The sequence below is a fragment of the Syzygium oleosum genome, unplaced genomic scaffold (genome assembly GCF_021117445.2).
Source record: "Syzygium oleosum isolate NSW1041296 unplaced genomic scaffold, Sole_v2.1 Sole_v2.22, whole genome shotgun sequence".
NCBI classification, from domain to species: Eukaryota; Viridiplantae; Streptophyta; class Magnoliopsida; order Myrtales; family Myrtaceae; genus Syzygium; species Syzygium oleosum.
The window spans coordinates 1,345,392-1,369,261 of record NW_026607506.1 but is presented as its reverse complement, the minus strand read 5'-3'; the positions used below and the strand labels follow the sequence as shown (position 1 = coordinate 1,369,261).

At 47.5% G+C, this 23,870-nt stretch overlaps 1 protein-coding gene and 1 pseudogene across 1 annotated transcript; both read left to right on the top strand.

Annotated features, from left to right (window-relative positions):
• The first annotated feature begins 1,103 nt into the window (after nucleotides 1-1,103).
• Nucleotides 1,104-2,441, top strand: LOC130140853 (vignain-like). Its single transcript, XM_056321385.1, has 2 exons — nucleotides 1,104-1,418; nucleotides 2,286-2,441. Exons 1-2 carry the CDS (start codon nucleotides 1,104-1,106, stop codon nucleotides 2,439-2,441), a joined length of 471 nt encoding a protein of 156 aa, XP_056177360.1.
• Nucleotides 2,442-9,945: 7,504 nt separating this feature from the next.
• LOC115667370 (serpin-ZX-like) lies at nucleotides 9,946-23,637 on the top strand (annotated as a pseudogene).
• Nucleotides 23,638-23,870: the final 233 nt, after the last annotated feature.

Here is a 23,870-nt window from a genome sequence, read left to right as displayed (position 1 = left end):
TTCACTTCAAAAACCCATCTTATCTACGTAGCGCACAAGCAGGCCAAGTACACTTCCATTAGAAATTAGGTCCCCAGCAAAAAGGCCTATTAAGCAAGCCCATGATAACCATGTACGTAACCCAGCGCGATCCCTACTCCGGGTACTTCCCTTCGATCCATCCGCAGCAAATGAGGGTCCGTCAAATACGAGCAATGATAGGACGACTCTATCGAAACAATCACTACGTCAACAATTATGACATGATCAACGGGCTTGCTTGTGCGAGTTAATCACATCTATTTTAGTAATGAACACAGTGTGTGATTATTGATGTCCACGAGGAACTATGAAAATACAATTACTTGTACATAGCAAAACCCTCCAAAAGATTACTGCAATTCACAACCTAAAACCAAGTGGTTTTTATTAAAAATCACTACCTTGTTCATCAACATTTCCATTTAGTTCTTGTTCTCGTGTTCGCAAGCTATTTAATGAGCTTTGCAAAGTCATGCAAATATCTCTAAACTGGGCTTACTTGTGCGCGTTAATCTCATCTATTTTAGTAATGAGCGTGATGTGTGATTGTTGATGCTCGTGAGGAACTGTGAAGATATAATTACTTGCACGTAGCCAAAACTTTCCAAAAAATTACTGTAGTTCACACCCAAAAAGCAATTGGTTTCTGTTAAAAATCACTGTCATGTTCATCAGCATTTCTATTTAGTTCTTGTTTTGGTGTTTGCAAGCTGTTTTAATGAGCTTTGCAAAGTCGTACACATACCTCTAAACTGGGCTTGCTAGTGCACGTTAATCTCATCTATTTTAGTAATGAACAAGGTGTGTGATTGTGATAGTAATGAACTTGTAACTTCTTTGGTCATCATCTCCCGTCATCGTTGTCATGTCGTTCCTCTATATAAACAACACTCGACTCCTCCAAATTCCCCACATCCTTCATACCATCACGTTGCATTGAGTTCGAGCTGTCCAATACGAAATGGGGTTCAAGAAACTCTTCTTCTTAGTTGCCTTGGCGCTCGTGTCAATCCTCGGAATCGCCGAGAGCTTTGACTTCCACGAGAGGGACCTGGCGTCAGAGGACAGCCTGTGGGACCTGTATGAGCGGCGGCAGAGCCACCAACAACATTGACAAGCACAACCGGTTCAACGTGTTCAAGCAGAAGATCATGCACGTCCACCTGGTGAACCAGCAGGACAAGCCCTACAAGCTGAAGCTCAACAAGTTCGCTGACATGACCAACCATGAGTTGAGGAGCTCGTGTGCTGGGGCGGACGATGACCACCACAGGATGTTCCATGGGGCGCAACGTGGCTCCGCGAGCATCATGTACGAGGACGACACTCTGGTGCCCCCGTCCATTGACTGGAGGGAGAAGGGCACGGTCACCGATGTCATGCACCAACGCCAGTATGTATATACAATTCGCGGCAGAATTTGCCAAGACTATTTCACTAAATTGGCATGTGTACAATTGGTTTAGCACTAATTGGGTAATTTTTCCTCAATTTTATCTAGGCAAGAAAGAAATCTACTTTCTAAATATTGACAAAAAATGTAACGCAGAATAACTCTGTGCATCTTATCATCCTATCATTTATACCATCATCATGAAATAAATTGGACCTATCTCAATCATTAATTTCCCAAATGAATTAAAATGTTAATTTACCTTCCACGAATTTCGGTTTTTAATGACTGGATCTTTTCTATCCTAAATAAAATAACCATACAAAAAATTTCAAATTTTTAAATATTTTGTCTTCCAACAAATATGTGTACACGTTTTACCTTTGTATGCTCTATCAACTATATCTTCCTATCATTTGATGTTCTAATATTTCATAATAAGTTGATTTCACTTAATAATGTAGCAATGCAATGATAGGATTGAAATCTAATCACTTCACTTGACGTGCAACTATTATTGTAGCTTTGACAATACTGTTCTCTCATATGTTGCTTTTGTTGTTGATATCTCGAACTGACAAAACATGTAAAAAGCATCTTGACTTATTTCGATTTCTAAAAACAGTATGTATATGTTCTGAAAAAATTGGAATGTGTAATATTATTGGAGCTTTCACAACACCTGTGTCACGTAGTCTCGTCCAATATATTCTCCATCCACCGTCTTGTTTATGATTTTGAGCCTCCAACTTACTCCTTCAAGGAAAACTGGGGCAAAGTCTTCGTTTTTGTGCAACAACACTTGACAGACAAAATCATATCATCATCAAACGTTCGATGCTTATTTACTCGCCTCACATTGTATACGCAGGCTGCTGGAGCGAGACAGCAGGTGAATTCGTGTGTCAAAAAGCAGACTAAAGGCCTCATCGAGAAGCTTGTCCCTCCCGGTTCGATCGACAGTGACACTCAGCTTGTTCTTTGTGAGCGCTCTCTATTTTTTACTCCTCAATGGCGGCTCGATTAAAGCCCTCATCACGACCAGCAACCACAGGCGACCTGTTATCGTCCCCAACGGTTTCAAAGCCTTGTGTCTTCCTTATAAGAGAGTGAGTGGCATTGAGGATAGGCGCGATTTCTCAACGTAAATGTTCTGTCTCTGGTGGAGAGGCTTAGCTCCGAACGTGAGTCTTTATATGCTATCTCCTGCGCTGGTCATTCGGCGTGCACAATTTCAGAATCAAAGCGTAAAATATATATCCTTAGGGGTCAAAGCCTCGGGGGCTCTGCAGGAGCTGGTGTGACATCCTAAAAATTCGTCCGTTTGGGATTTATAAAATACTGAGTTTTATAAATGTACTCACAGTTAATTCTCGTCCGGAACTGATCATTCCTGGGATACTAACCATTAGGGAAAGGCTAACTAGAGAATTAAATTCTTACGACTAATAGAAAATTCGATCGTGATTTATTTTCGACCATGAAATTACCGAGGTGATATTTTAAGCCACTGTTGGCCGATCCAAGGATAGTCAGGGGTCAGTTCGCCACTGTCATAGTAATGGGTCGCGGGTGATTCCGCCGGACCACGAAACGAATTGACAAACGATCCTGAACCTATATCGAACAATCGTACCCCTCGGATCTAGTGATTGATCATCGCGATTTTAATGACAACCGAAATCGTCACGAACCGAACGGACTTGCACGTGACTCGATATATTATCAGTCACGAGTCGAATATGCGAATTTCCCCAACATGCCGCCCGTTAGTCTGAGAAACGCTCGAGTTGCGTTTAATAAAATTTGATTATTTAATTTAGCCCAAATCGGACACCGGAAAATTTGGAAGTCGCAAGGGGACGTTAGGACGATGTTGTGGATGTAACGTGCAATTTTGGATGCGCCCGAATCCTTCAGAAAAATTCATTTTCGATGAGAAATGGAGAAACTGACCATTTTACCCTTGGATTTTATTAAAGGGTTAGTTTTAAAGGGTAAGGGCATTTTGGTAATTTTGTCCTAACTTTTTGATTGGACAATTTTGCCCTTGGACTTTTTGAGAAATTACAAGATTGCCCTTGGATATTTTTGGTAAGATTCGATCTGGGCCGTCGGTTTCAAGATAAGATCGAATCTGGACCGTCGGATAAAAAATGTGAGAGATGGGCATTTTGGTAATTTGCCAAATTGGTCAAAAGTGCACTATTTAAATCTAGACCACTCTTCTCTCTCTCCTCTCTCTCTCATTCCCCCATTCGGCCCCCCCTTGCCGTGAAGCCCCCCCCTTTCCGGCCGCCTCTCTCCCTCTACCATCACCGCCGCCGTACGCTCGCCGGACCGCCGCCGTGCCGCGCCGTCCTCGCCGCCGCGTCCCCACCAGCCCTACGCCGTCCGTCTCTCTCTCTTCTCCTCCCCATGTGGCCGTGGGTCACGGCCAAAGGAGGCCGCCACCGCACGCCACCGCCGTTCGGCGTTCTCGCCGCCAAGCCGCGCCACCGTTCGCCGCCGTTCCCGATTAAGTGCCGCCGCTTTCCGTTCTAGCCGCGTGAGTCTAGAACTCGGTAAGTTGCGTTCTAAACCCAATTTAGGACTTCGGGTATCGACGGATGATTTTTGGGCGAAATCGGGTTTAAATTTAGTGCGATTTTGCATGATTTAGGAGTGGAATTAGGTGGAGGGCCTTAGGATTGAATTCGGACAATTTTTATTGGAAATTGGAGGATAACAGTGAGCTGTGGACTACTGTTCATGGGCTGTGATGGGCCAATCGGGACGCAAGTTGGATTTTTAGAACTGAGAATTAATGGCGAGAAAGTTTCGTGAAGGACCTGAATCGATTTGAGGCCATTTGGTTAGAGAAAAATAACGATTTCTGTGTTTTACGTGCGTTTGAAATATAATTAGGTTGTGGTGGTGAAATTGAATGTGTGATTGTGCAATTGGTTGATTTAATTATGTCTGTTGGGTGCACGCTTGGGCCAGATTGTTTTAATTATTAAAATTGGCCGTGTCGACTGCTGAGTGAGCATGGTTTGTGTATAATTATTGCGTGCACGGGTCACGTGTGATTGACCAGTTAAGTGGCAAGTGATTGTTGCACGTGTGAAAGAACGCGAAATAGTGCGTGGTACGGTATGTGAGATCGTGGGAATTGTGCCGTCTTGAGGCGTGTACTTTAACGCGGGACGATTGTCACGCCCCGTACCCTACAAAGCATGAACATCTGCGTATAGGTCGAAATGTGGTGCGACGCTCCCAGGTTACGTCACCGACCCGAAAACCCAAATCAGAGAAAACACGCTACATGCGGAAACGACGTATATATAATAGATATATATACACCCAGACAATTTAAAAGCAACCATGAATAGCAAGAGATAACAAATTACGAACTATTAAAACAATATATACATTCATTATAAAACTTATATACAATATCCATTTTTAAACAGGAGATACAACAAAAAGGCCACTAAAACAAAAAGGGATCGGTGGCCTAGGGGATCGGACTAACAACAGGAGGGCTACAGTCAAAAAGTATCGGCCCTCGCTCCTAAAACTGAGGTCTGCCCTAGGGTATCCAGTCGGGGTCAGATCCAAACGTCTCGGAAAAACTCTCGGACTGCTCTGGCTCCTCCTCTGAACTCATAGCCTCAGACTCTGTCTCGGGCTAGGGGTCCTGCTCCTCGACCTCAAAATTCATGGCCGGGGATCTGAAATGTCGGTTTTACCACAACCGTGAGAAATCTCAGCAAGTATAAACCACTAATCCTAAACTAGGCTAAAGTGCCCCTCCAGACAGGTAATTTAAACATGCCAATTAATGAACCAGTAAAACACTATAATTATCCTGGGCTCCCAGCCCAATACAATATCTCGAAGACCTGCAGATTAGGCGTTCAACAACAATGATACTTACGTGCAATGATTCCGACCCGAAGGCCCACAAATATTACGACCCGAAGGCCATGACCCGGAGGCCAACAGTTGAATATAACGACCCGTAGGCCCGACCTGAAGGTCCACAGTTGAATAAAGCGACCCGTAGGCCCGACCCAAAGGTCCACAGTTGAATAAAGCGACCCGTAGGCCCGACCCAAAGGCCAACAGTTTGATAAATCGACCCGTAGGCCCGACCCGAAGGTCCACAGTTGAATAAAGCGACCCGTAGGCCCGACCCGAAGGCCACAATTAAATAAAGCGACCCGTAGGCCCGACCTGAAGGTCAACAATTGATTATAACTCAAGCATGTACATCGTTTCACTCAATTTCAACCAATCACAACTTGATATGCAAAACATATGTTCAGGAATTTGTGTCGATACCCAAGGCGACATGCCGAATACAATTATTCCCCAAATCAATGTATCTAACACACTCTCGGCACAATCAAATTATTCCCAATGTAATCCAACCATTTTAACATTTATTCCGCGCATTTGTTACAATTCAATTTCATGCGCCTCGGGCCCGCCTTGAGCAAATCAATTCCGATGGTCGATCTCACCATCGTGGGGTCATCCAATAGGGTTTAGTTAAGTCCCAACCAACCCCCAAGAATGCCTAAATTCTTGCCAATAATCAATGAATCAACTAAGTACTCAACTTGGACAAATTGCACAAATTCGGTACTGAATGAACAGTACCAGGGCAGGACACATTTTGTCCACTAAACCACAATTAAACACCCTCATTAGGCTCTAGTCTCAAACCCTAATTACCCAACAACCAAGTACACTTAATTAAGCTTCAAATAAGCCTAATTAATCCCCACAATGTCTAATTCCAAGTCATTAGCACTTGAACTTAATTAGTGCCACACTTAGACAAATATGCACATTTTCGGTACTCAATGAACAGTACCAGAACAGAGCATCATTTGGCCATTAAACCACACTTAACCAACCTCATTAAGCCTTAATGACCTATCCTAATCATCCCACACTCAAATAAACACAATTAGGCCCTAAATAAGCTTAATTAACCCCTAATTACCCCCTAAGAAACACAATTAGACTAATTAAGGGTTTAGGGGTTTGTACTCGCCTATTGATGATTCGGGACGACGAGAACGGGCGATCGATCACCGACACGCGGTAAGGATCGACGGCGGCGTTCCGGGTGCAAGCCGGCGGTCACGGCGACGACGGGAACGACGATTCGCGGCTGATCTTCTTCTGTTCAGGGCTGGAACCGGGCTGAGGGTGGCTGATCAGGTGAGAGGAAGGTCCAAGGGTGTTGTGGCGACGGCTGGTGGTGGCCAGCAGCTCCGGCTGGTACTGTTCCGGCGTGAACAGTACCAGGATGAGCAGAAATGCCCACGGCAGAACCAGAAACGGAAACAAAAAGGGAGAAGAATTTGGGGGAGCTCTCGGCAGAACAAGGAAATGAGAGAGAGAGAAGACAATCTGGTCAAATGGGTCAAATTTGGTCTTAGTGGAGTCCAAGTGTCTCAATCTAGTGCCTTAGGACAATTTTGCCCCTAATCCAAGGGCCCAAATTTGATCCAATCCAATAATTTAGGGGCCCTTTTGTCATTTGTCCTTAACCCAAGCTGACCAGACCTGGTTTAGCCCTAATCAACCTTGGTTAACCCCAAAATTTTGACCAAAATTCGGAATTAGCCAAATTAGCCCTAGGGGCATTTTCGTAATTTTCCGATCCCGGACCGAAATTCCAATTTTTGTCCATACCGGTCCTATATATTCACAGTAGACATAATATGGTGTCGGATCCTTAAAATTCATCATTTAAGCCCTCGAAAACCAGTCCAAAGTTTGGAGGGGCAAAACCGTAATTTTTCGTTCCGGGGTCGAAATTCCAATTTTTGACCGTATGCACTCCAGACGTGCGTGGTTGCCCCAAAATGGCATCGATTCCAAAAAATAATTTCGTTTGGGCCTCGGAAACGGGCATCGAGGTCCCTAGGGGCAAAATTGTAACTTTCCCCAATTTCTGTCGAAATTTCCATTTTCAACCGTTCTTGTCCCAAACTTATTTGGCCACTATAAAACGACGTCCGTCTTGCAAAATAGTCGTAATTACCCTTGAAATTTTGATATCGAAGTTCAGGCTCAATATTGCGATCAAAATAGCTCGTTTTGAAGTCTTAGGGCCTCTCACTAATGGGTGGCTGTTTAGGTGTTACGCGTATCAACCTAGGAGTGTCCGAGTCGTGATGGCCTCGAATTTCGAGAGAACGAGAGGAATTATCACTAGCACCGGGGGTCGCGATCATTTGGATTAAAATCGGGATTCATTGGTTAGGCGTACTTTCGGTCGTGCGGAATCACCCACGATCCGATTGTACGTTACCGACTATATCATTACGTCATTTTCCTAAGATCGGCCCATATTGGTTCAAAATATTCCCTTGATGTTCGTCGAAATCGGCGCTCAATCGCGATCGGGTCTTGGGTCCACGTACCTGTTCCTATTTAGCCTTTCCCATTTGGTTAGTATCCCGTGATTGATCAAGTCCGAGCGAGACTTACTAAAATCAAACGAGAATTAATGTACACTTTATTGGTCCCGGTAACGGGTCAAAATTCAGGATGTTACAACGATGCCTGGTATTATCGGAAGACTGCCAGCCTGAGGCGTGTACTTTAACGCGGGTTGCGCAGTAGGTGGTAGATGTTGAGCTTGAGGCGTGTACATTTATGCGGGCAAGAAACATGGCCTGAGGCGTGTACTGTAACGCGGGCCTGGAGTATTGTGATGAGATAGTCGTAGTGGACCTGATGCGTGTACTGTAACGCGGGTCACTGGCGAGTGGCACGGAAAGGAATGTGATGAGGCAAACGGAATTGCGCGAGAATGAGAATTAATCATGCATGTGATTGCTTATAATGTGATTGCGACTAACGTGCAGGGTGCAAGCAGGATAAGCCAGGTAAACTAATTGATGTGCCTGCTATGTGACGATTTGGCGTTTGTGTGTGATTTGTGTTTGTGTAGTTGTCTAGAGATACGTGATAGCCTAGGTGGGGTTTAGGGGTGAACTTACTGAGAAGTGTTCTCACGGTTGTTTCAACCAACAATTTCAAAACCCCGACCGGATCCATGAATCCTCCGCCACCGCCACCAGTGCGTTTTGGGGTACCGGTGCACACCGAGAATGATGTTGTAGAATTCCCTATGCCGGATAACGTGACCTGGATTAGGCATACTACTACCATTTTTGTAGATGTAGGACTACCCTTATGGGAAACCCATGTATATACTGCCTGGTTCTTCCGGGATGCAGACGGGGATGAGTTTGGGCCGGTTAGGGGTTTCGATGTCCCGTTTGATTTAGTAGGGGACTGGGACCCGTCCGCCATACCCCCGATAGACGGTGAGTTGACTAGTGCGGAAACTAGTCTAGCCCAGTCAGGTATGCATCTGGCGCCGACAGCGTAAGTATCATCAGGGGCTGAACATGAACTCGAACCCGAAGTATCTCAGGCTGAGGACGACCCAATGGATATAGATTTAGAACCGATTCTCAAGGAGGAACCAGAAGGGGTAGAGCCCGAGGCAGAACTCGAGAACGAACCTGATGAGTCTGAGGAGCCTGAGGAGGAACCGGATTACATACTCCCATATGAGCAGTATATGGATCCTAACTACGTGCCGGATTACAATTTCTTTGATGGATTATGGGAGGAGAATCAGAATGATGTTCCAGCTGAGTCGGGTGGCATCAATCACCCGATAGAGATCGAGGCAGAACCGAATTCTTCAGAGGAACAGACCGATCAGGAGAGTTCGGATTCCGAAGACGAGGAGTCAGACTCAGAATGGATGCCTAGTAAGGGGCGTAGGGGCTAATGTAAGGGTTTGGAATAGGGAATTTTTGGGAAGTATCACTTTTGAGGTTTTAGTATGGTGTGCACATGTATATTATGGTTTGTAAAATTGTGAATATTATAGTGTAAGTGTGAATGGGAAAAGAATATGTTTATTCTCCTTGATCTTCCCCAGTTGCAAATTGTCCAGGTGATTTGTGGTTTCCTCTGACGATTTAAATCTCTGATGGTGAATTGAGGTCGGCGATACCCTGGGATATCGCATTAAAAGACCAGTGGAGGGTGTCGTACACTCGATGGGATTCGGGGCGTGACAGTTGGGATTGGAATTTCCCTTCGACTGCAAAGAAGGGAGCTTAATGGAGATGGTAAAGCCAGTGGAGGAACGGAATCTCTTTGTCCTGCATATATTCCACAAATGCTTCATCGAAGTCAACAAAAGAGGAGCCGAAGCAGCGACAGCTTCGGCTGATCATTCGACGTTAGGTGCTGCTTGTTTTTCGGTCATAACAAAAGTCGACTTCGTGGCCGACCACCCGTTTCTGTTCTTGATCATGGAGAAAGAATCCAGCACTGTTCGGTTCCTGAGTCTTATCTTAATCCTGTTGCTGAGAGACCAGTGAGTGTGGAATAAAGACCGATGAATCTCTTTCTTTTGAGAAACATAAAGTTGAGCTCATCTTTTCAATATGCTAAGTGCTGATTCTCAAGCACAAGAAAGTGCCACGCAATGCGTCAGTCACAGTTACTCTTCACCTCTCTCCGACGCAATAAGCAGAGATTCGATTCCTCTCTCTTTCTTTCTCTTTAACTTGAATAAAGTTGGTGCATAAGTTGCAGGTCTAGGTTCACTTCTATAGAGTGGCTCTGCAGTATTCTTTACAAGGCAACCAGTGAGCTACTTCTCATGGGAAAAACTTCCTCCAAACCCGGTCCAGCTCCCAAAAAAATGGACCTGAGAGAATCGATCGCCGACCAGACCAGCGTCGCTCTTTCCCTCTCCAAGCATCTCCTCTTGACCTGGGCCAAGGACTCCAACCTTGTCTTCTCTCCCCTCTCCATCCACGTCATGCTCAACCTGATCGCCGCCGGCTCCACGGGGCCCACCCAGGACCAGCTCCTCTCTTTCCTCAGGGCCAAGTCCACCGACGACCTCCACTACTTAGATTCTCAGCTCGTTGTCGTCGTGCTCGCTGACGGCAGTGCTGTGGGCGGGCCCAAGCTGTCTTTCGCGAATGGGGTTTGGATCGATAAGTCGTTGACTCTCGGGCCTTCTTTCAAACAGGTGCTGGACGCGTCTTATAAGGTGGCCACTAATCTTGCTGATTTCAAAACCAAGGTTAGTTCTTGCTCTTTTTCTGTTTCTTTCTTCGGGTCGAATACGTGTGGGCTTTCTTGGTTTCTTTGGTCAGATATTGGTGAGAGGTTGAGTGACTGCGCTTAGGTATTTTAAGCAAGTAGGTGTTCTACCCACTTGCTGTTTCATGGTTTAACGCTCTTCCGTGCACTGAAATGTGAGTGTATGTTTTATCCATGAAAACACTCTCGAAAGTCATTTCCTCTTCTACTCTGCACTTCCTGCCATAGCCATAGATCATATAAATGTAGAGAACTCAAAATGACCTCATTAGGAAAAGAAATTTAAGCATAGTATTTGGAGACTGCAAGGCCCCCAAACGTAGGTAGCTCAGGTATTTCTAATTAGGTATTTGCAGACTTGTCTCGATCAAGCGATTTTAGTATGGCTGTAGACCGGAGTGAGATGTGACATTATAGGTGTTTTTGGAAAATATTTTCGGATATTAGCTCTGCAGCTTCTACTAATGGTTTTCTCACAAGGCTTAACTCAAAAATCTTCGAGAACTGACTGATTATGCAATCGCCTTGCTAAAGAACATCTTGTGTCGTTGAATACTTCAAATCAGTTGCAGTTTCGACTAGACTGGCAGATCATGTGGTATGAGTACTCGTATGTTGCCATTGGTAGGGCTCTTAGCGATCACCTATTGGAATATCGGCATTTCACTTTGTTGGTGCATGGAGTTACGCAAATATAGGCAACGCTTTTCTGTAGTGATTTCTTTGCGGATGGCCAGACCCTTTTTTTGTGTACCAATTATTTTCTTAGTTCTCTGATCTTTTTTTTTTTCTTTTTTGCCTAACTTTCAATATAAATAGTCTGTCTATATTATATTAAGCTGCGAAACCAATGATTTTGTTCTTTCTTGAGTCATGGTTAAGAATGTTGTTCTAGACTAGTTAGCTCCAGTATTGACTTGTGACTTACATCCTTATCTAAACAGTTCGAATTTCAGTTGAACTCCAATCTTTTTGAAGTTCTTATATGGCAGTCCCTTCTATTTGTTAAAACAATGGCATTAGCTGCCTGCTTTTTGTATCACATAGTACTCTATGTTCTGATCAGAATAACTTATAGGTTGTTAAGGTGACCAGCGAGGTTAATACGTGGGCTAAGAAGGAGACCAGTGGTCTTATAAAGGAGGTTCTTCCGGCTGGCTCAGTTGACGGTACAACCCGACTCATTTTCACGAATGCCCTCTACTGCAAAGGTGCTTGGAGTAACAAGGTCAACTCTTTGAAAACAAAGGACAACGACTTTTTCCTTCTCAATGGGAGTTCTGTTCGAGTTCCCTTCATGACTAGCAAGAAGAAGTAGAATGCCAATGTCACGCCCCTAACCCCAACAGGCTCGCGACACCCCTTCAACGATCGTATTTAACGTGACGTCCCAGGACGCGTCGCCGACCCAAACGAACTACGCAAGCGAAAGCGAAATAAAACAACCCAGACAACTAACAAGATGACAAAAAGATAGCACGAAACGATAATTGCATAACATCATAAAGCAGTCACTATTCATAACGATAACTCAGGTTACCAATTTAAGACCACAATTTTCAAAAGGGGACGGTGGTTGACAAGCTTATCTCCTCTACAAAAGGTACTCAAAAGACAGGGTAAATAATCTATCCTTCAATCCCTGTGGTGCTCTGGCGGTATCTCCGAATCGATCACGGTTGCGGATCTGAAATAGTTATATAATAACCGTGAGAACGAGTCTCAATAAGCAACAACATATACCCCATCTAGGCTAATGCGTACCCAGACAAGTCTAACATGCGAATCACCAGACCACACAGCCAATTTCACACGATAAGCTTACCTCGCCTCGAACCACGTGCCAACCCTGAATATTAGTCCAAACATGATAGTGCAAGAATAGTTCACTGCCATAACACAATCACCCGGCACACACACACTCCCACTCGCAATCAACCAATATAACCAAGCACCCACACGTACATTTAGCCAATCCAATCAGTCACATCGCACACACGTGTCCAACCGACTTTCCTCTCACGGACCACCGTCAACACGTCTCAAGTCCGGTCTCACAGGCACACAAGCCACACAATTCGATCAATTCCAATGGCCGCCGTCAACACGTCCTAAGCCATACCATCCAATCAATTCCAGTGGCCGCCGTCAACACGTCCAAAGCCACACTATTCAATCAATTTCCAATGACCGACGTAAACACGTCCCGATCCAACACACCTTTAACGGGCCACCGTCAACACGTCTCAAGCCCGAATCCATTTGGCACATCGGCCATTCATGCCTTCACACGGACCGCCGTCAACACGTCCCAAGTTCGTAGCCCTCCGATCAATCTGGGCTTAAAATCGACAGGCAATCACACGCCAATCAATTAAATCAATTTCACGCCAATTGCATCAAACAACCCATACTCACAAGTCAGTCCAATTCACAATTTGCCACCTCAATCCACAAACCCGACGTTCAAGTCAGCCACACACCATTACCCGAGTCAAACATATTATTTAATCTAATTTAAATAGCGTAATTATAACATAATATAATTAAATTAAAACACGCCCTAGCCGTTCTAACCCGAGACAAGTCAATAAAGTACCCAAAATATAAGGTAGGGTTTAGGAAGTCACTTACCTAAGTTTGGCCCGGAAAAGTCGGTTCGGGCCTAAAATGGCCCGGGTGAACAGTGCGGACTAGGCACACGCGCGGGCACGGCGGTTGGCCACGGGCGCGGGCACGGGGCGTGGGCAAGGGCGCGGGCACGGGCGCGGGCGCGGGCACGCGGCTTGGTCGCGTGGGCGACGAGTCGGCCACGGCCCGGGCTGGTGGCGGGGCCGGCTTTGGGCTGGTCCAGGGCGGCGACGGCCGCGGCGGCGGCGCGGCGGCGATAGAGCGGCGGCGGCGGCGAGCTGAAGGGGAGAGGTCACCGGGGGTGAGGGAGAGAGAGAGAGAGAGAGAGAGAGAGAGAGAGAGAGAGAGAGAGAGAGAGAGAGAGAGAGAGAGAGAGAGAGAGAGAGAGAGAGAGTTCGGGGCTGAGGGAGAGGGGCGAACCGGCGGTGACGAGGCGGCACGGTGACCTCGTGGCGGCGACGGGCACGCTGGTCGAACCGGCGGGCGGCGAGCTGACGACGGCGGCGGCGGCGAACGGCGGAAAGCTAAAGGAAGGAGAGAAAGTTGGCTGGGGTGGGTGGTGCGGTTTGGGGGTGCTCGGCGGCGGTGTCGGGGATGCTCAGGCGTCGGGGCGGCACTGAGGAGTTGGCCGAGCGAGCTGGCCGGCGGCTGGCGGATGGCGCGACGACGGCCGAGCTGGCTGGCGACGTCACAAGCGGCGGAACGGAACGGGACGAGCCGGGCCGGGCAACGCCGGCCGCGACAGCGCTGGCGACGAGCCGAGCTCGCGCGTCAGAGGGGAAGGAGGCAAGTGTCGAGGCGGCGTTCCCGGGTGACATGGCGGCGCGAGGAGGACGGCAGAGTCGGTGGCTGGTGGGACGGCGTCTAGCAGAGGCGGAGGGGCGGTCGTGCGGCGTTCGGTCGGGTGAGCAGATGCACGTGCAGGACCAGTCGGGCGAAGGAAGAAGAAGAAGAAGAAGAAGAAAAGGAAAAGAAGGAAAGAGGAGAGAGAGAGAGTGGTTGCATGGGGAAGGGGGGAAACGTGCGCATGGCAGGGGGTGGGACGTGCGCGGAGGGGGCGTGCTCAGCGCGGCAGAGGGAGTAGAGAGAGAGAGAGAGAGAGAGAGAGAGAGAGAGAGAGGTGGGGGCAGACGCAATAGGGGGAGGAAAAACGTGTGCGGTAGAGGGGAGAGGAGAGAAAGAGAGAAGGAGAGACAGACGAAATGATGGGGAGGACGTGCGCGGGCAAAGGACAGAGGAGAGAGAACAAAAAGCTAAATTTTGTCTTCGAGCACGATCCAACGGACACGGTTCAAACTAAAAATCGATTTAACGATCACGATTCAAATTCGGAAAAAGATCTAACAGTCCACGAAAAATCCCAAATAATAATATAGGACAAAGGGCCAAAATAAAATAACTCAAAACACACTACGAGGGAGGTCTACTAGTCCAAATTCGCACCCGATCAAAAATCCACTTTCTCACTATTCCTGATAATCTCGACGCTGGCCACAATAATATCGACACCGTCTAATTTATTTCGTCCCGAAACTCTCGAAAATTGATTGCCAAGTTCGGGGTCTAAATAACGGCCAAATTCGATCGAGTGCGATTCTAGCGAAATCTCTAATTTAAAAATAATAACCGAGAGTGATCAGTTCCCGATCGAGATTTTACTATAAGCGCACTGACGAATTACACGTTTTATAAATCCCAAAAATGGGCCAAAATTCAGAATGTCACAACTCTTCCCCCCTTACCAAAATTTCGTCCTCGAAATTTACAATCCAACCCAACTATTCAAACAAATGGGGGTACTGGTGTCGCATCAACTCTTCACTTTCCCACGTCGCACCTTCGGTCCCATGGTGCTCCCAAATTACTTTGACCATCGGAATTTTCTTGTTCCGCAATACTCTTTCTATTCTGTCCTCGATCCGAACTGGCTTTTCCACGTACGACACCCTGTCGTCCACGTCTATTTCTTCATAGCTCAGCACGTGGGTCGGGTCCGGTTTGTACTTCCTCAACATAGACACGTGGAACACATTATGAACATTAGATAAATTTGGCGGTAGCGTAAGACGATAAGCCAATGTGCCTATTCTCTCTAAGATCTCAAATGGACCCACGTACCTCGGGCTCAACTTCCCTTTCTTACCAAACCGAGATAATCCTCTCATAGGCGATACCTTGAGAAAAACGTGATCCCCTACTTGAAACTCCAAAGGCCTACGTCTCCGGTCTGCATAATTCTTTTGGCGGCTTTGCGCGGTTTTGAGTCTGTCCCGGATAACCTTGACTGTCTCAATTGACTGTTGCACTAACTCTGGACCCGTAATGCTCCTCTCACCCACTTCATCCCAACAAACTGGTGTTCTGCAGGCTCTGCCGTACAATGCTTCAAACGGTGCCATTCTGATACTCTGCTGGTAGCTATTGTTGTAGGCGAATTCAACCAAATGCAACTGTTCCTCCCAGCCACCCTTAAAATCCAAAACACATGCTCGCAGCATGTCTTCCAAAGTCTGAATCGTCCTTTCAGACTGGCCATCCGTCTGGGGATGATAGGCCGTGCTAAACTGTAACTTCGTTCCTAATGCCGTATGAAGACTTTTCCAAAAGGCTGCAGTATATTTAGGATCACGGTTCGAAGTGATCGTCACTGGCACTCCATGGAGACGAACTATATGTCGCACATACAAATCGGCATACCTTTCCAAGGCGAAATCTTTTCGCACCGGTAGAAAATGTGCTGACTTTGTCAACCGATCAACTATCACCCAGATCGAATCATGACCCCTTTGGCTTCTTGGTAGTCCCATTACAAAGTCCATCGTGATGTGTTCCCATTTCTACTCGGGAATTTCCAATGGCTGCAACATTCCACCCGGCTTGCAGTGTTGCGCCTTCACTTGTTGGCATGTTAAACACTTAGCCACATGCTTGGCCACATCCACTTTCATGCCGTTCCACCAATAATGTTGCCGTAAAGTCTGATACATTTTCGTACTCCCCGGGTGAATACTGTAAGTGCTGCGGTGTGCTTCAGATAAAATCTCTTCCTTCAGTTCGGCATCACTGGGTACACATAACCGTCCACGGAACTTTAGAATCCCATCCTCGGATACCTGAAAATCCGACTTCCTTTTTGTGGCATCCATACTCAAAATCTTCTGAATCTCCGGGTCCGTCGATTGTAGAGCCTTAATCTTAGTCTGTATTTCTGGTTCAATCCTCAATGCGGCAAGCAGACTCGATACATGACTTACTTCGAACTTAAATTCCGAGTCCCGAACGCCCTCCATCAGAGTCCACTCCTTGACCATCATATGTGCGATGCTTGATTTCCGGCTTAGTGCATCCGCTACCTTATTAGCTTTTCCAGGGTGGTACATTATATCGCAGTCATAGTCCTTCAGGAGTTCCATCCAACGACGCTGTTTCATGTTTAATTCCTTTTGAGAAAACAAGTACCTTAGACTTTGATGGTCCGTATAAATTTGAAATTTCTCCCCACACAGGTAGTGCCTCCAAATCTTAAGAGCGAAAATAATTGCGGCCAACTCCAGGTCATGCATCGGATAATTTTGCTCATGTGGCCTCAATTGCCGCGATGCGTATGCCACTACTTTTCCGTGTTGCATTAACACGCATCCTAATCCCCTTAACGACGCGTCACTGTAAATCTCATATCCTCCCGGACATGATGGTATCGTTAACGCTGGCGCGGTCGTCAACCTCTATTTTAATTCTTGGAAACTCCTTTCGCACTTATCTGTCCATTCAAACCTCGTCTCCTTCTTCAATAACCGCATCAACGGCGTCGCTAATGCCGAAAACTTCTCCACGAAGCGTCTGTAATACCCTGCTAAACCCAAAAAGCTCCGAACCTCGGTTACTGTTGTCGGCCTTAGCCAATTCACGACGGCTTCAATTTTCGCCGGGTCCACCGCAATTCCTTCTCCGGATACCACATGTCCTAAGAATGCCACTCGATGAAGCCAGAATTCACACTTGCTGAACTTAGCGTAGAGTGCATGTTCCCTTAGGGTCCGTAGAACCTTTTCCAAATGTACCTCGTGCTCGGCGGAACTCTTCGAGTATACCAAAATATCATCTATAAACACGATCACAAACTGATCCAAAAATTCCTTGAACACGCGATTCATTAAATCCATAAAGGCTGCAGGGGCGTTCGTCAGTCCAAATGGCATCACCGTAAACTCATAGTGTCCGTACCTTATCCTAAATGCCGACTTCGGCACGTCCTCCTTCTTGATCCTCAATTAATGATAGCCAGTCCTCAGATCGATCTTAGAAAACACTGACGCCCCTTGCAACTGGTCAAATAGATCATCAATCCTTGGCAACGGGTACTTATTCTTAATGGTCACCTGGTTCAGTTATCTGTAGTCAATGCACAATCTCAATGATCCATCCTTTTTCCTTACGAATAATACTAGCGCTCCCCATGGAGACGCACTAGGGCGAATGAAGCCTTTGTCCAACAACTCTTGCATTTGGACTTTCAATTCTTTCAATTCCGACAGTGACATCCTATAGGGTGCTTTCGAGATCGGTTCCGTCCCTGGGGCTAACTCAATCGCGAACTCCACTTCTCGATCAGGTGGCAGTCCCGGCAATTCCTGAGGAAAGACATCGGGAAAGTTGCACACCACGGCTATGTCTTCTAGCCCCGGCTCTCTAGCTATCGAATCAACTACATTTGCCAGAAATCCTTGGCACCCTTCATCTAACAGCTTCATTACCTCGAGCGACGAGATCCAAGGGATCAAGGTTCCTCCTCGATTTCCCACAAACTCAAATCTAGGATGTCCAACCGGATTAAATTGGATCACCCTGCTACTACAGTCCATAACAGCTCTCTGTTTGACTAGCCAGTCCATACCGACAATCACATCAAAGTCATGCATAGATAAAACCGCCAAATCTATTCTCCCTTCCCTATCGCCAATCACTATCTTATAGTCGGGACATCCAAACACAATTAGTACTTTATCATTCAGCATAGTAGTAACACATAGCATAACATCAAGCGATTTTGGCTCAGTCCCAGATAATTCAATGAACTGCTCAGAAATAAATGAATGCGACGCCCCCGGATCAAACAAGACATATGCAGCATGATCACAGAGAGAGACCGTACCTGTGACCACGCCAGGCGCGTCCTGCGCTTCCCTCCTTGCCATTGTATATACCCGTCCTTGGGCCGGCGGTCTACTCTGATTTGCCGGCTGGATAGCTCTAAATTGGTTTCCATTCCGGGGCGGCGGTGGCAGCAGTGCAGGCGACCCAGCTTGTCTACTGTTGGGGCAGTCCTTCATCTGATGGCCCCTCCCACCACATGTAAAACATGCCCCGCTCCTATTCGGGCAAGGTCCATTTCCGTGTCTTCCTCCACATAGTCTACACGGGGCGTTCTGATAACGGTGTGGCTTCCTAATATTCCTCCGAGCTGGCGGGACGAAGCGACTATTTCCTGCCATGGGTCTTTTCTCAAAGTGACGGTCATCCCTAGTCGGGGCATACTGCGACCCAGAAGCGGCAGCCCGATCCGCCTGATCTCTCTCAATTGCCTGAGCCCTCTCATATATCTCGTTATAGCTTCTTAAGTTCAAGGAGATCATCTGACTACGAACGTCCGGCTTCAGCCCATCCCGGAACCTCTTAGCTTTGTCTGTTGGATCCTCCACCATCCTGGGGGCAAATTTGGACAATCTTGCAAACTCGGCCTCATACTGATCCACTGACGACTGACCCTGTCGAAGTCTCATAAATTCCGTCAGTTTATGCTCTCGGGCACTTTCCGAGAAGTATTTACCATTGAAGGTCTCAGTGAAGACAACCCAATTCTGAGCAGTACCAGTGGGGAACACTTGACCCTTGGTGGCCCTCCACCAATCACTTGCATTGTTCTGAAGCTGGTAGACTGCTAGCGTTACCTTCACTTCCTCAGTACACCCCAGCACCTCAAAGGCCTTCTCTAGCTCTTCTACCCATCTTGGTGCAGCCTCGGGGTCGCCTCTCCCATCAAACTTTGGGGGCTTCAACCTCAGAAACTGCTCTACTAGCTTGGACATCGGCCGAATCATATTTACTCGCATCATACCAGGATTTCCACCAATCACATTATTCCCCTGATTTCCATTATTCCCAATGACCTCACTGGCAGCTGCAGCAGCGACAGTAGCGCTCCTTTCCCCGGTCTGTCTACCCGATAACAATCCTGCTTCCTCAAGTACCCTCCACATTTCATCCAATCTAGGATCCCCCACTATTCCAGCTTGCGGGGCTACACGACATCGACCTCGACCTCTACCTCGACCTCTACCTCGACCTCGACCGTTCATCTTACTGATTCTCACAAAAGCTCACCTGCTAAATTCCACGTAGGAATCAGAAACCTAGGCCAACTATACCAGTCTATGCCCTAGGCAGTGCATCACAATACAATTCACTAAACAGGCAGCCAATCACAACACCACTCAATCACAACCAACATGGTTTTGTGCACTTACCTCAAATCCCGACGCACCTGCACCTCACATAACATTGCATAAAATCACTCAGCAATCACAATCACACAGTCTGGGGTACGCATAGCACGCGAGTCTCCCTAACTGGCTACCCCAAAGTCATCGCTCCTTATCACTCAAGGCTTCGACCATCTTGGATCGAGCTGACCTTGCTTTGATACCAAATCAACGGGGGATGTCACGCCCCTAACCCCAACAGGCTCGCGACACCCCTTCAACGGTCGTATTTAACGCGACGTCCCAGGACGCGTCGCCGACCCAAACGAACTACGCAAGCGGAAGCGAAATAAAACAACCCAGACAACTAACAAGATGACAAAAGGATATCACGAAACAATAATTGCATAACATCATAAAGCAGTTACTATTCATAACGATAACTCAGGTTACCAATTTAAAACCACAATTTTCAAAAGGGGACGGTGGTTGACAAGCTTATCTCCTCTACAAAAGGTACTCAAAAGACAAGGTAAATAATCTATCCTTCAATCCCTGTGGTGCTCTGGCGGCATCTCCGAATCGATCACGGTCGCGGATCTGAAATAGTTATATAATAACCGTGAGAACGAGTCTCAATAAGCAACAACCTATACCCCATCTAGGCTAATGCGTACCCAGACAAGTCTAACATGCGAATCACCAGACCACACAGCCAATTTCACACGATAAGCTTACCTCGCCTCGAACCACGTGCCAACCCTGCATATTAGTCCAAACATGATAGTGCAAGAATAGTTCACTGCCATAACACAATCACCCGGCACACACACACTCCCACTCGCAATCAACCAATCCAACCAAGCACCCACACGTACATTTAGCCAATCCAATCAGTCACATCACACACACGTGTCCAACCGACTTTCCTCTCACGGACCACCGTCAACACGTCTCAAGTCCGGTCTCACAGGCACACAAGCCACACAATTCGATCAATTCCAATGGTCGCCGTCAACACGTCCCAAGCCATACCATCCAATCAACTCCAGTGGCCGCCGTCAACACATCCAAAGCCACACTATTCAATCAATTTCCAATGACCGACGTAAACACGTCCCGGTCCAACACACCTTTAACGGGCCACCGTCAACACGTCTCAAGCCCGAATCCATTTGGCACATCGGCCATTCATGCCTTCACACGGACCGCCGTCAACACGTCCCAAGTCCGTAGCCCTCCGATCAGTCTGGGCTTAAAATCGACAGGCAATCACACGCCAATCAATTAAATCAATTTCACGCCAATTGCATCAAACAACCTATACTCACAAGTCAGTCCAATTCACAATTCGCCACTTCAATCCACAAACCCGACGTTCAAGTCAGCCACACACCATTACCCGAGTCAAACATATTATTTAATCTAATTTAAATAGCGCAATTATAACATAATATAATTAAATTAAAACACGCCCTAGCCGTTCTAACCCGAGACAAGTCAATAAAGTACCCAAAATACTAGGTAGGGTTTAGGAAGTCACTTACCTAAGTTTGGCGGGAAAAGTTGGCTCTGGCCTAAAATGGCCCGGGTGAACAGTGCGGACTAGGCACACGCGCGGGCACGGCGGTCGGCCACAGGCGTGGGCACGGGCGCGGGCGTGGGCGCAGGCACGGGCGCTGGCACGGGCACGAGTGCGGGCACGCAGCTTGGTCGCATGGGCGACGAGCCAGCCACGGCCTGGGCTGGTTGGCCGGGGCTGGCTGGCTGGTTAGGGCGGCGACCGGTGGCGGCGGCGACGGCGGCGAGCTGAAGGGGGAGAGGTCAGCCGGGGTGAGGGTGAAGGAGAGAGAGAGAGAGAGAGAGAGAGAGAGAGAGAGAGAGAGAGAGAGAGAGAGAGAGAGAGAGAGAGAGAGAGAGAGAGAGAGGACGGGGCTAAGGGAGAGGGGCGAATCGGCGGTGACGAGGCGGCACGACGACCTCGTGGCGGCGACGGACACTGTGGTCGAACCGGCGGGCGGCGAGCTGACGACGGCGGCGGCGGCGAACGGCGGAAATCTAAAGGAAGGAGAGGAAGTTGGCTGAGGCGGGTGGTGCGGTTGGGGAGCGCTCGGCGGCAATGTCGGGGATGCTCAGGCGTCGGGGCGGTGCTGAGGAGTTGGCCGGGCGAGCTGGCTGGCGGCTGGCGGATGGCGCGACGGCCGCTGGCGGACGGCGCGACGGCGGCTGAGCTGGCTAGCGACGTCACAAGCGGCGGAACAGAACGGGACGAGCTGGCTGGGCAACGACGTGCCGCGACAGGCGCGGCGACGAGCTGAGCTCGCGCACTCGGGAGGGGAAGGAGGCAGCGTCGAGGCGGCATTCCCGGGCGACATGGCGGCGCTAGGAGGACGGCAGAGTCGGTGGCTGGTGGGACGACGTCTAGCAGAGGCGGAGGGGCGGTTGTGCGGCGTTCGGTCGGGCGAGCAGACGCACGAGCAGGACCAGTCGGGCGAAGGAAGAAGGAGGAGAAGAAGAAGAAGAAGAAGAAGAAGAAGAAAAGGAAAAGAAGGAAAGAGGAGAGAGAGAGAGAGAGTGGCTGCATGGGGAAGGGGGGAAACGTGCGCATGGCAGGGGGGTGGAACGTGCGCGAAGGGGATGTGCTCAGCGCGGCAGAGGGAGGAGAGAGAGAGAGAGAGAGAGAGAGAGAGAGAGAGAGAGAGAGAGAGAGAGAGGTGGGGGCAGACGCAATTGGGGGAGGAAAAATGTGTGCGGCAAAGGGGAGAGGAGAGAGAGAGAGAGAAGGAGAGACAGACGAAATGATGGGGAGGACGTGCGCGGGCAGAGGACAGAGGAGAGAGAACAAAAAGCTAAATTTTGTCTTCGAGCACGATCCAACGGACACAGTTCAAACTAAAAATCGATTTAACGATCACGATTCAAATTCGGAAAAATATCTAACAGTCCACGAAAAATCCCAAACAATAATATAGGACAAAGGGCCAAAATAAAATAACTCAAAACACACTACGAGGGAGGTTTACTAGTCCAAATTCGCACCCGATCAAAAATCCACTTTCTCACTATTCCTGATAATCTCGACGCTGGCCACAATAATATCGACACCGTCTAATTTATTTCGTCCCGAAACTCTCGAAAATTGATTGCCAAGTTCGGGGTCTAAATAACGGCCAAATTCGATCGAGTGCGATTCTAGCGAAATCTCTAATTTAAAAATAATAACCGAGAGTGATCAGTTCCCGATCGAGATTTTACTATAAGCGCACTGACGAATTACACGTTTTATAAATCCCAAAAATGGGCCAAAATTCGGAATGTCACAGCCCAAGGCGTAGGACGGTTTTAAAGTCTTGGGACTTCCGTACAAGCAAGGGGAGGACAAGCGTCACTTTTCAATGTACTTATTTCTCCAAAATGCGAGGGATGGACTCCTAGCTCTTGTGGAGAAAGTCAGCTCTGAATCTAGCTTCTTGGATTGCCATCTTCCTCACAATCAAGCAGAAGTGGGGGAATTCCGAATCCCGAGATTCAAGATATCCTTTGGGTTCGAAACTTCAAAAGATCTAAAGAAGTTGGGATTGGTATTGCCGTTTTCAGGTGAATGAGGATTAACGGAGATGGTGGACTCTCCTGAAGGCTGAAGTCTCTATGTTTTGAGCATATTTCATAAATCCTTCATCGAAGTTAACGAAGAAGGAGTAGAAGCAGCTGCCCTTTCTGCTGGGGTTATTATGACGAGGAGTTTACCAAAGAATATAGACTTTGTAGCAGACCACCCATTCCTATTCTTGGTGAGAGAGGACATGACCGGAACGATTTTGTTTCTGGGTCAGGTGCTCAATTTGCTAGCCGGCTGATCATATGTCGACTAAGAGCATTTGTATTCCTAACTAGATATGAGCTGACATGAGAGGTTGTATGGTTTATTGCATATGTCTAATGTATTAATCTATTAATGCACAATTACAAAACGTAAACCTTATTGCGTCATATGAATTGTTATCACATGTTTATGGACACCTATGGTCTTCCTATCCCCATACCGATGACTTGTACGATGCTCAACTCTTTATTAGACAGTTGAGTTGAATTGACTAATGTTCAATTCGAAGGGATAAAATGTTTTTTTTTATGGATAACTTTGATTGCTAATTCGGAATCTTCGAATAAATATTTATTTGTTGATGATT

Bases quoted from the DNA above. Each gene is read 5' to 3' on its own strand.
- LOC130140853 (XM_056321385.1), top strand. From the start codon at position 1,104: ATGAGCGGCGGCAGAGCCACCAACAACATTGACAAGCACAACCGGTTC. The intron at 1,419-2,285 runs GTATATACAATT...TTGTATACGCAG, and splicing joins TCATGCACCAACGCCAGTAT to GCTGCTGGAGCGAGACAGCA.